Source organism: Belonocnema kinseyi, chromosome 8 (genome assembly GCF_010883055.1).
Source record: "Belonocnema kinseyi isolate 2016_QV_RU_SX_M_011 chromosome 8, B_treatae_v1, whole genome shotgun sequence".
Classification (NCBI taxonomy): Eukaryota; Metazoa; Arthropoda; class Insecta; order Hymenoptera; family Cynipidae; genus Belonocnema; species Belonocnema kinseyi.
Window position 1 is genome coordinate 1,621,173 of NC_046664.1, and position 13,237 is coordinate 1,634,409.

The 13,237-nt window shown below is 30.2% G+C and overlaps 1 protein-coding gene across 1 annotated transcript in view; it reads right to left on the minus strand.

The window, feature by feature from the left end:
* Nucleotides 1-831: 831 nt before the first annotated feature.
* The window catches only part of LOC117178761, a 16,417-nt gene continuing 4,011 nt past the window's right edge, over nucleotides 832-13,237 (minus strand). Inside the window, exons 2-3 of the mRNA XM_033370203.1 lie at nucleotides 2,722-3,030; nucleotides 832-1,599 (exon numbers count right to left, since the gene is read on the minus strand). Of these exons, the coding sequence (XP_033226094.1) occupies nucleotides 1,232-1,599; nucleotides 2,722-3,030 (677 nt within the window). The 3' untranslated portion in view covers nucleotides 832-1,231. The remainder of the gene's footprint in view (nucleotides 1,600-2,721; nucleotides 3,031-13,237) is intronic.

Sequence of the window (13,237 nt, forward strand, 5' to 3'; positions counted from 1 at the left end):
CGAGAGTAATAAAAAGCTAGGATGAGCATTTCAGTATATGAAGACTGGCTTTATAAAATTGATCACAAGTTTCAAAGAGGAAACCAGAAAGTTCTCCTACTTTAGGATAATTGTCCGGCTAATCCGAAAGTCTTAATTTAAAACTTTGGAATCCATAAAGGTGGTTTACTTACCACCACATTTAACTGCACAATGGCAACAAATGGATCAAGGAATCATTAAGAACCATTAAGTGAATCACTTGCGGAGAATTATAAAAAGATTGTTCAAGGCTTCGAATGAGAAAATGGGGTTGCCTGATTTGATTTTATTGGATGCTATTTTCGACTTGAACAATGCTTTGTCTGATGTCATTAGTGATACAATTATGAATTCTTTTTAAAAGGCTGGCTTTGTGAAAGCTAATGTGGAAAATCTTGCAAGACAAGAACAAGACGAAAATTCATCAGATGATACTTTTGAAGAGTGGAGTGATCTACGACGAATATTGGGCTTCACAGAAGTAACTTTCGAAGATTTCATTGATGTGGACACTAATCTTATTATTGCTAATGCACTTACAGATAGTGAGATATTAGATATTATAAAGGCACAAGAACCTCCAAAATCAGATAACTAGAATGATGCCGAGGATCAAGATGAGGCAGCACCAAAAAAATTAAGAGATCCTGAAGTTGGTTTATCAATTGCTCGCAAGTTTCTTTCTGAACAAAGTGATGTAACGAATACAATCTTCGCTGCTTTAGACATGGTTGAAAACTTCTGCGAGACAAAGAATTACATCCAACAGAAAAAAATTAATGACTTTATTAAATAATATGCTATTTTCAAAATACAAAACGGCCCTTTTTCGGGCCACCAAATTATTTTTACGTTGGATAACTAATTTTTAATTTCAAACTTCTACATAACAGACCTCAACAAAATTGCTTATTACCACATTCTCCCATTCCATGATTCCTCTCAGCCTTTCCACAATTTCACGTTTAATTATGATTTGTTAGACATTATAATATTAACTAGAAAAACATTTTCACACTTCTTGCATTGAATGTAGTTTAAAAGAAATCCAGAATACGTTCCATGGACGTATAATAAATGTATACACGAATTATGCGTGTTTATACGCTTATGTTTGATAATTCGAAATTTTTTCCGATCCCGGAGCACTTCGAATTATCGAAGTTTCACTTTATAATAAAGTGACCATTTTAATTTCATTTAAAATAATTTATTCAGTCAAGAAACCGCCAGAGTTGGAAGAAGATGCGGAAATTTTAAGAGAAGGTTTTTGATAATGCTGATTATACCAATAAGGGGGCTCATCTAAAAAACATCTGCTGTTCCACTCGTATTCCTCTCTGGAGTTTAGAAATCTGTAGGGTCTTCTGTAACAACTGTAAGGATTCCAGATTCCTCCAATTTGTGTATTGCCATACTCGTATTGCCAATTATCGATTATACGAACTTCTGGTACTCGTTTATTCCACCTATCGCCGATGCTGATATCCAGTTGACTGGGTCTTCTCCGATTGGGTGGTGACCAGCCCTGTGGTCGTTGATCAATTTCCAGGGTTGGTCGATATGGATTTGATGAAGCTAGAAAAATGTTTTCTAATATATTTTCAGTCCACACTTATGTATTTTCAATACAAGTTTTGTATGTGATTCTGTAATTATTTGCAAATTACATGATGGAAAATTAATACCCACCAAACATATTCTGTAACTGTTCCAGATCAAAACAGGAACTGTGTTCTATAACAGTTGTTATAAGATAGTGACCGAACTGTTCTGGAACAAAAAGGTGACAGTGTTCTAGAACCCTGTGACAACATTGTCGCAGAACTGTTCTCGAACTATCTAACAGTATAGTTCTGTAACAGTTCTTATGGAATTGTTCTAGAACAAACTGATCACAGACGTTCTATAATATTTTTTTCAGGTTTGTTCTGGAACTGGAACCCTGAACATAAATTGGGTCAAATCGAATATCCCAAGATATCTTATTGCTGTGAGAGCTACATAACATTGTTCCATATTTGATACATAACAATTCCAGAACTATGATAGAATTTGTATAGAAATGTTATAGAATTTTCCTAGATTTTTTACAAAGCAGCTTACCAATGTTCTAGAATTGTTCTAGAAATGTTACAGAGCGATTATCACAGAGTTCTAAATCTGTAAAACATTTGTTATATCACATTCGTAATTGAGTTCTAGAAATGTTAGAGGTCGATTATCAGAGCGCTCTAGGTCTATTACAGAACTGTTACATAACACTGATAACCAAGTTCTAGAATAGTTCTAGAAATGTTATACATCATATGTCACAACGTTCTAGAATTGTTACAGAATTGTTCTAGCGTATGAGAGATGACACAGTTACTCGCATGTTCGTAACCTGCTACTAATCTGTTATAGAACACGTTCTTTTGTGTTCTAGAAAAGTTACAGATTTGTTCTATAACCATGTTTGCTGGGTATTAATAATTAGACCAGATCCATTCCAAATCAAACTGCTAGATACACTTCCAGAAGGATTTAATAAAACGTCACAAATTTTGAAGAATTTCAGGGAATTTTTAAAATATCAGTGGTGTCTAGTGTAACTTAAAATGGACCTGTTCATTCGTTCAATACGCTTTTATCCGAAGTAGTGACGTTGAAATGCTTTTCATTTTATACAGAGGAAACAAGTTTAGAAAATTATCTTACCAAAACCGCCATGTCCATAGTTTGGACTAATATTAGTCCAATATGGTCTTCCATATTGTTTATTTTTATGCTGATTATGAAGATAGTTGGCATTGGCTTCAGCTGAAGATCCTGCATATCCTACTAGCTGATCATTTTTGCTTGTACTTCCACTAAGACTTAACGAATGGGCATTACTTCCACCAGCTGCTACAGAAAAACTGGCAGAAATAGGAAGAAATCTGGGTTGAATAGCGTCGTTATTTCGACTTTCTTTTGCAGCAGCACCAGTTGTTAAATTTGGGGGGGTGTTCCACCGAAGTTCATCATCTTAAAAACATATTTTGAATTTAATTTAATTTTATAATACAGTCCGCTCTCTTAATAATACCGTTCTGAATAGTGCCGTTTCTCATCATTTTTGCTCATACTCATCCCCCATAATTATACTATCGCTTCGAGCACTAGCATTTCAATCCAATCTCGCTGAATAGTGCCACTCAAATATATGAACGGAAATAGAATATCTACCGGATTAATGCTATATGTATAATACGAATAATAATTTATTAAGTACTTATCAAATTAATGCTTGTATAAAACCGACTCGTTTTTGACGACTCCAAATCGAAAAAAGACATCCAAACATATACACTTCATACTTGCGGAGAAAACGAAATAAAACTGACGATCGGCACTATTCAGAGAGAGCGCATGCTAATTTGATAACGCTTTCATGTGCCAAGAGTGGGGGAAGCTAAGTTCCACGACCTACAATCCCCTACCAACCCATGTCCGGCACTATTCAGAGAGTGGACTGTTAATTGTTCATTATGTACTAAGGAGAAAAACTGAAAACATACACCCGTCGAAAAAGTCCCTCTCTCCCTTGACGCATATGATATTTTTTATAACAAATGGATGATTTCAGATATCTTTCGAAATACAGTCATAATTTCAACCCTACTAGATTTCAAATAAAGGAGAAAAAGTAAAATAACTGTGTCTTAAAAGAAAAATAATTATAAATTTTTAGTTTTTTACAGCGATTCATTCTTTTTTTTTAAATTAAAAATCGCTTTCCTATCCTTTTTTGAAATTTAAAGCCGTTAACTTTTTTAAATTAAAATTGCGACATTTTTATTTTGAACATTTTTTTGAGTTGGAAAAGAGGGATTTTTGGTTTCTAATATAGTACGGATTAAACTTAAAAATCAGTTATTGAATAGTTTGAAGATTTTTTTTATATCTAAATTTTATGAATCAAAGAAATCATCAACTATTTTAGAATAGAATTTTATTGTTTGCTCTTCAATAAAAAAATTAATACTTCGCAATTTTCTATTTTCTTCGTTTTTTATCAATTAACGAAAAAAATAAAAAAAACCAAAAGCGTGATTTTTAATTTAAAAACATAAATTAAGAAGATTTAAAAATTCGATTCAAAAATTCAAATAAATTCAATTTTAAATATTTTAGTAAATTTCAGGACATTTATGAAATTTTTTGGTAATTTATGGTAACATTACAGGTTCCCCATTTCCCCTTACCGTTTCCCCTTTCCCTTTTCAACCTTTCCAATTTTTCCTTTACCCCTTTCTCCATTTCCCCGTTCCCTTTCATCTTTTATTTTTCCTATTCTCCCCTTTCTCCTTTTATTTTTCTCTTCCCTTTTCCCATTAACGTCTTTTCATTTCTCCTTTTCACTTTCCCTTTTCACCCTTTCCGGTTTCTCATTTTCTCCTTCCCTTTTCTCATTCTCTTTTACTGTTTCGCTTTCCCCTTCCTCTTTTAACTTTTCACTTCTTATTCTTTCCCCGTTCTCTTCAAACTTTTTCTCTTTCTCCCATTTCCCCCTTTACCTCTTTCTTATCCTCTTCCCATTTTCACCTTTCCCTTTTCCTTTACGCTATTCCCCTTCGCCTTTTTCCTTTTCACCCTTTCATCTTTCCACTTTCTGTATTTCCCCGTTACCCCAACCCTTGTTCTTTTCTTATTTTCCCCTTTGCCCTATTATTTTTCTCTTTTCCTGTTTCCCCTTTTAACCTATCCAACCTTTTATTTTTCTCTTCCCTTTTCCCATTAACGTCTTTTCATTTCTCCTTTTCCCTTTCCCTTTTCACCCTTTCCGGTTTCTCATTTTCTCCTTCTCTTTTCTCATTCTCTTTTACTGTTTCGCTTTCCCCTTTTCCTTTGTCTGTTAACTTTTCCCTTCTTATTCTTTCCCCGTTCTCTTCACCCTTTTTTCTCTTTCTCCCATTTCCCCCTTTACCTTTTTCTTTTCCTCTTCTCATGTTCACCTTTCCCTTTTCACCCTTTCTCATTTTCCCTTTCCCTTTTCCTTTACGCTATTCCCCTTCGCCTTTTCCCTTTTCACCCTTTCATCTTTCCACTTTCTGCAGTTCCCCGTTAACTCAACTGTTGTTCTTTTTCTATTTTCCCCTTTCCCCTTTTATTTTTCTCTTTTCCCGCTTCCCCTTTTAAACTTTCCATTTTCAACCTTTCCCCGTTTCCTTCACCCTTTTTCTTTATTTCCCATTTCCTTTTTTCTACCCCTTTTCTTTTTTCTTCCCCCTTTTCCCTTGACTATTTTCTCCTTTAACCCTTTTCCCTTCCGTAAATATTTTTTGATGAAAGAGTTCAAAGAAAAACACTTCAATTTACATCATATGATATTACCACATCTGTCGAAAGTCTCACTTGCGTGGTGCAGAGCATGCATAGCGGGCGTAAAGTTTCATGTAGCGGGCGTAAATTTTTATTTTGGTCCGGGGGCTTAGTGCGCATGGGCGATGACCACTCAGCTGGAAGTGTCCACATTACGCCTGTTTCGCGCATATGCAATGGCGCGTTTTTAAGGGGATCCGACAAAAAATTGTACAGGCAAGAGAAAATTAGTTTCAAAAAAACTTACTAATTGAATCTCAAAACTTTCAGGATTCGAAAATTTTTAATTGGTATTTGAGGAATATTATGTTATCATACACATTTTGTAAGACAAGAAGAAGAAGAAAACTATTTTTCAAATTGGGATACATACTTTTTAAAGTTCAATAAAACAAAAATTCCCTTTCAATATCAATTCTAAAAATATGAAAGCAAAGCAATTAAAATTTATCTTGTTCCATCCTTTTGTGGAAAAAAGTTTTTAAAAATAAAGACATCATCCCTTAATTTTGAGAAAATATTGCAAACAGAAATATTTTCTTTTTCAAGCAAAAAGTCACCATTCTCCAACCCAAAGAAAATTTTCAAGATAAAAAATGCAGTTCTTTTAATTTAAAAAAAAAAAGCTAATAACTTGAAATTTCCAAAAAACGACTAAGAAGCGATTTTTAATTTTTTTTATAAATTGTTGTGAAAAACTAAAAATTAATAATCATTTCTAATCCTTTTTTTGTTAAGACACAATCATTTTGCTTTTTAATCCCTGCGCGCTGAGCGAGTACGATCTCATTGCTCTACATAGACCTTTTAAAATTCAAGGTCAAAGCATCGACTACTGTAATTGGTGATTGTGAATTCTCTTTTATTAAAACTCTTTCGGCTTTAACGAACACATTCTCATTATGTATCTCGTGTTTCGCACTCAATATTGTCCAAACCGTAAACTTTTTAAAATGATTTTGAACACATTGCAACGTAAATTTACAAATTTTATTTTTCGGCACAATTCAAAATATAATTTAGGCGAAGAATTTTGTTAAATCAAATGTTATTGTAGCTTGTGTACTTTTTCCAAAAAATAATTGCTTTTTTAATTTTAATATGTTTTTGAGCAAGATTTTATATCAAATTCATTAAATTAGCAAAAAATGGAAACAATAATTTTCTTTATTAAAATAATAGAATAGAAAACAAAAAATTTGTAATCAAGAGACTGTACCTAAATTACGTAAGAGTTAAAGGAAGAAAGGAGGGAATTGATACACTTTGTAAATATTTCGCTTGAATATTATCTTTTTAGTTATAAATTTTATTATTTCTTTGAAAATCTAACAATTTTCTTTAAAAGACATCATTTTGGTTGCAGATTTAACTATTTTGTTAAAAATTTGTCTTTTGGGTTAAAAATTCGACTCTTTTCGTAAAACCTTAACCTTTTGTTTAAAATTAATATTTTTGGAGGATAATTCAACTCCTTTTTGGAAATGTGTCTTTTTATTATAAAAAAACATGAAAAGACACATTTTCGAAAAAAAAGGAGTTGAATTATCCTCCAAAAATATTAATTTTAAACAAAAGGTTAAAGTTTTACGAAAAGTTATTATCTTTATTATTATTATTATCATTATTATTATAGCATTAAGCCAATTGAGTCAAATTTTATTTATTTTTTTACAAAAATGCAGCTTTTTATTTAAAATTCTTTTTTTAGCGTTGGAAAGTGAACTGGAATCTTTTTTGAATGAAAATTCAACTATTAAAAAAAATGTCTTCAAAATTCATCTGATTTAAAAGAAATTTCATCTTTCTTGAATAAAAATGCAACTTTTTGCTCGAAAATTACACTATTTTGTTAAAAACTCATACTCTTTTCTTGAAAGCCTTATTGGTTCTTTTTTTGAAAATTAAACTACTTCTTAAAAATATACTTTTTGTTTAAAACTTATATTTTTGTGTTGAAAAATGAACTGAAATCTTTTCTGAATGAAAGTTTAACTAATCTTTTTTGTATACAAATAGGACTATCTGGTAGGGAATTCAAATATTTTGTTAAAAATGCATCTTTTTGGGCAGAAAAAATTCATCTTTTCCAATTAAAAATTCAATTTTTTTCATAGAATCTTATTTTTTGTTTAACAAATTCATATTTTGATCTTGAAAAGTCAACTGAAATCTTTTTTGGCTGAAAATTCCACTGTTTTTTTTTTATAAATTTATATTTTTGATTTAAAAATTCACCTATTCTAGTAGAAATTGCTTTTTTAACGAAAATGCAACTTTTTTTAAAATTCTTTTTCTTTACCTGAATATTCAACTATTTTTTGCAGATTTATATTTTTAGTTGAAAACTCATCTTTTTTGTTGAAATTTTAACTATTTTGTTGAAAATTAATCTTTTTTGATAAGAAATTCAAGGACTGTGACAAAATTTAAAGTACATTGTTAAAAATTGCAGATTTTTTATTGAAGGTTTATGTCTTTGATTTGAAATTTAATCGGTTAGTGAAAATCCTTATTTTGGCTTAAAATTAATTTTTTAGCTGAAAATTCAACTTTTTCATTTTTTTTAAGATTGATCTCTTTTTGTCGAGATATTTTTATTTATTTATTTATTTTTTTTTGTAAAAGGAAAATTAATTTCTTGGCCTGAAATTTCATTGGGTGAAACTGCATTAGTTTCGTGAAAAATTAATTTTTTACTGAAAAGTTATATTTTTTGTTGGAAAATTTAATTCCTGTAGAAAAAAATCGTCTTTTGGCTCGAAAGTTCAACAATTTAGATCAACTTTTATTTCTTTCTTGAGTGAAAAATCTTTATTTGTTGAAAATTTGTCTTTTTTGTTTTAAAGTACTTTTTTTACATAAATTTCATCTTTTTTGGTTAAAAATAAACTATCGCACTTTTTTTTAAATTTATCCTTTTAGGTTGAATATTTTACTATCATGTTACAAATTTCATTATTTTGTTAATAACCCGTATTTTATAGTAGAGAAGACATTTTTTGTTTAATAAATTTGAATATTTTTTAATGCAGTTTATTTGATTCGAAGAAATTTTTATTTGAATTAAAAAAAAACTCTCTTTAACAGGAATAAACATTTGTTTTCCTCTTTATCAACGAAATAATATTATTATGTTTGTCAAAGAATTTAATGTAAAGAAATCTTGTTTAAACCGAATCAAATTTTTTTAAATCAAACAAAATTTGTTAAATACGAGTATAAGTTTTGTTTAATTAAAAAATCGTATTCTAACAAATGTTTTTGTTTGTGAGAAAAACACATGTTCTTATGTTATTATTTACTGAAAAAACTTTGAAAAACTAAATATTTTTTAATTTCTATAAAAAATGCGAAAACAAATCATCAAAACTTGCATTTGTCGAGCACAAAATTTTTGTTTGCAATTAAAATTATCGAATTATACATTTTTCAATACAAAAAAGTATTTTTAATCCTAGAGTATTATTAACTACTAAGAACTATAACATTCTTATAAATTTAATTTATTTTTAACCATAATTATTGTAAGAAAAAATCATTTTAAAAATTGTGAAAAATTATATTTTTGGATACAAATTTTTTTTGGTGACACATTAGTAACAAGAACTATGTAATGAACATTTCTATAAACTTTTGCGTTTATTCAATAACTGTAATTATTGTTAATATAAAACATCAGTTGAAGCCACATGTTTTTATAATGAAAGTTTTTAAACAATTTTTATAAAAATTGTTCGGGCATGATCTATGTGTCAGCCTTAACCAAAAGTTTTTAAATTTTTAAATAAAAAATTAAATAATGAATAATAAAATATGTATTAAATTATGTGTGTATTTATGTAAATTTTTGTACTAAGGAAGAACCGAATTATTACGCAAAGTATTGTCAAAACATCTCTGAAAATACCGATTGCCCAATTTATGGACTTCATTACAAAATGATAACTTTAAAGAGTTTAATGACCTATGACCTTCTTTTTTGCATGTCAGAAAGATCAATTACCCATCAAGCAGTATTAACATTTCGTTACAATATACCCTGACAATTATTAAAAGTAATAATTAAAAAATAAACTTTTATTATTACAAAAAAATAGTAGGGATATTAGCAGTGATTAGTATTTTGTTAATAATTATAATCACATTTATCAATAAAAAGTTAAAATAATTTATAACAGTGCAGTATCACTTATCGCATAATAATATTATGTGATTAAAAAATAACTGTGTTTGAACACAAAAATATTTTAAAATAATTATTCATTTTTGCTGCATTGTTTTTTAAATTAATTTAAATTTAAATTTTATTTTATTTTTTAATAAAAGAAATCATTTACTAACTTAGAATATATAACTTTATTGATTGCTCTATGATAAAAAACAGTACTTTGAAAGCTTCTATTTTCACAGCATTTCATTTTTTTAGTTGAAAATTGCATCTTTCACGTGTTTTTTGAAAATTTAAAGTTATCAGCTTTTTTTAATTGACAAAGATTTTTTCTTGACTTGGAAGAGAGGGATTTTTATTTTTGGTTCTTAATTTTGTTCTGACTAAAAAAGGGAATATTTTTGTTTTCAACATTTTTATTAAGTTACAAGAGTCTTTCCTTTTTCGTTTTCTTTTCGTTTTCATTTCCTTGTTCCTTTTCTTTTTCGTTTTCTTTCTCTTTATCTTTAGTTTTCGTTTTTCTTTTTTTATTTTTCGTTTTCATTTTCGTTTCCGTTTCCGTTTTCGTTTTCATTTTCATTTTCGTTTCCGTTTTTCATTTTTATTTTCATTTTCATTTTCATTTTCGTTTTCGTTTTCGTTTTCGTTTTCGTTTTCGTTTTCGTTTTCGTTTTCGTTTTCGTTTTCGTTTTCGTTTTCGTTTTCGTTTTCGTTTTCGTTTTCGTTTTCGTTTTCGTTTTCGTTTTCGTTTTCGTTTTCGTTTTCGTTTTCGTTTTCGTTTTCGTTTTCGTTTTCGTTTTCGTTTTCGTTTTCGTTTTCGTTTTCGTTTTCGTTTTCGTTTTCGTTTTCGTTTTCGTTTTCGTTTTCTTTTCCTTTTTCTCTATCCTTCTCTTTTTACTGAATATATTTGGTATTCGTTAACAAGTTCTTTTTTTTAAGCAAATGACAAAAATAAGGAATGTTAGATGTAATCTTCCTGAATTTAGGATATTTAGACATTTTAAAAACAATTTTCATTTGTTTAAACCATTTTTTCATCCTGTACCTTTTTATGGAAAGTCGGAGAAATATTTTATTTAAAAAAATTATTATTTTTTAATCATTTGGATTATAAGTTCTGAAATTAGACCAAATTTGGACCACAACGAATAAACGAAAACCAAAAAAACCCTATTGTAATCTGAAAAAAAAACCCAAAAAACCAACAAAAAAAACACAAATAAATAAATTTGCATTACCAACGTTTCGGTACTCGTACCCCTTATCAAGGCAAGAAAATTTTAAGTGGTAGAAATTGACAGCACCCACGAACAGGTGCTCTTTTTCCGAAAATTTTATTTTATTTTTTTGTTGTTTTTTTGGGCTTTTTTTGGGTTTTTTTCAGATTACAATAGGGTCTTTTTGGTTTTCGTTTATTCGTTGTGGTCCAAATTTGGTCGTTGGATTATTGTTTTGTATAACAGGATTTTGCATCAAAAGGCGCAAGTTAACAATTATTAATTGTTTCAAGTCATTGAAAAACTGTTTTCTACCAAAAATCCCTTCTCTTAACATTCATGAACTGCATCAATATTTTCGTAAAATATTAAATTTTTAAGATTTATAGAAGAAAAACATTATTTAAAGAAATAACTATTGTTTAAATAATTAAATGGTTACAAAATGTTTAAAACAATCAACATTATTCATCAAATTAATCAACTTTATCATTTATCCTAAAAAAGAATAATTTTTTACTATTTCAAGGCAGAAAAGTGTTTCAAACAATTAAAAAATAGCTATAGAATACTTTGAACTGCAACTTTTCATTTTTGGGAGATTTTTCCGGGTACCAAACCGGTTAAAATTAAAAAAGTAATTAGGTGCACATAATTTCTTAAAATTTGATTAAAAAGTACATCTTTTTTTCATTCTTTCGAGAACCGAGATTTTCTCATTTAAAACTTAGCGCTCATTTTAACGAAATAGTTGGATTGAGGGGGCGTTTTATTACCTTAAATCGAATTTTTAAATCGATTTTTTTGTCAAACTCGACTATCGAAAAACCGGCTGAACTCGGGATATGGTTTTCTACAGTTTTCCTCTCCCCTGTCGAAACTTCCAGGTAAATGCGAGTAATTCTAGGGTCAGTTATTCATTAGATGTAAATTTAAGCCCCGATCTATATTTTTTAATCATCAAATGATAGATTCGAAAAGTAAAATATTATTCCGGTTTTATTTATTCCAAAGATGACGCCACCAATTACGTCTTAGATGTTAGCATCTTTAAACCATAAAACCGGTTTGCGTATATGCATGATCATAACACCTGTTTCTTCATATACTTACGTTTCGCTTTGTTGCGATCATTTTGATTCATATCGCGTAAGGTTGAAAATCCTTCGCCTAATATTGAACCTCATATTTAACATATAATTAGTCATGTACTACAAAAATTGTGCTGAATATTTGAAGTTCTCTTTCACGCAAACTCACGAAAAAACGGTCTCCGGCAAATTTATTTTAATTTGTAAATAAAAACGCTGTGTCTAGTCGTCCTGAAAAAATTAGGGAGCAGAAAAAGGGGATTGATTAGTCCCGAAATCTTTAGAGAGTTGGAAGAGGCGATTGACTAGTGGTACCGAAAAAGCAAGGAGGTGAAAAAGAGTATTAACTAGTCCCAAAATAATTGGGGAGCTGAAAGAGGGGATAGACTAGGCGTCCAGAAAAGATGGGGAGCCATAAAAGGTAATTGACTAATCCTGAAAAAATTTGGGAGTTGGAAATAGGGATTCACTAGTCCGCCCGAAAAATTGGGGAGATTTTAAAGTGCATTGACTAGTCCCGAAAAAATAAGAGAGCTTTAAAAGGGATTGACTAGTGGTCCCGAAAAAATTGGAGAGATTTCAGAGGGATTTGACTAGTCCCGATAAAATTGGCTACTTGGAAAAAAAGGTTGGCTTGCCGTACCGAAACATTGGGGAGCTGTAAGAGGGGATAGACTAGTCTCGACCAAATTGGAGAGTTGGAAAAGGGGATTATCTAGTCCCGAAATCATTGGAGAGTTGGAAAAGGGGATTGACTAGTGGTAACGAAAAAATGGGGAGTTGAAAAAATTTATTGACTAGTCCCAAAATAATTGGGAAGCTGAAAGAAGGGATGGACTAGGCGTCCAGAAAAGATGAAGAGCCATAAAAGGGAATTAACTAGTCCCGAAAAAATTTGGGAATTGGAAATAGGGATTCACTAGTCCGCCCGAAAAAATTGGGGAGATTTCAAAGGGAATTGACTAGTCCCGATAAACTTGGCTACTTAGAAAAGAGGGTTGGTTTGCCGTATCGAAAAATTGGGCAGCTGTAAAAGGAGATAGACTAGTCCCGACCAAATTGGAGAGTTGGAAAAGGGAATTGACTAGTCCCGAAAAAATTTGGGAATTGGAAAGAGTGATTCACTAGTCCGCCCGAAAGATTGGGGAGATTTTAAAGTGGATTGACTAGTGCCGAAAAAATGAGAGAGCATTAAAAAGGGATTGACTAGTATTCCCCACAAAAAATTGAGAAGATTTAAAAGGGGATAGACTAGTCCCGACCAAATTGGAGAGTTGGAAAAGACGATCGACTAGTCCCGAAATCATTAGAGAGTTGGAAGAGGGGATTTACTAGTGGTACCGAAAAAATGGGGGGTTGAGAAAGAGTATTGACTAGTCCCAAAATAATTG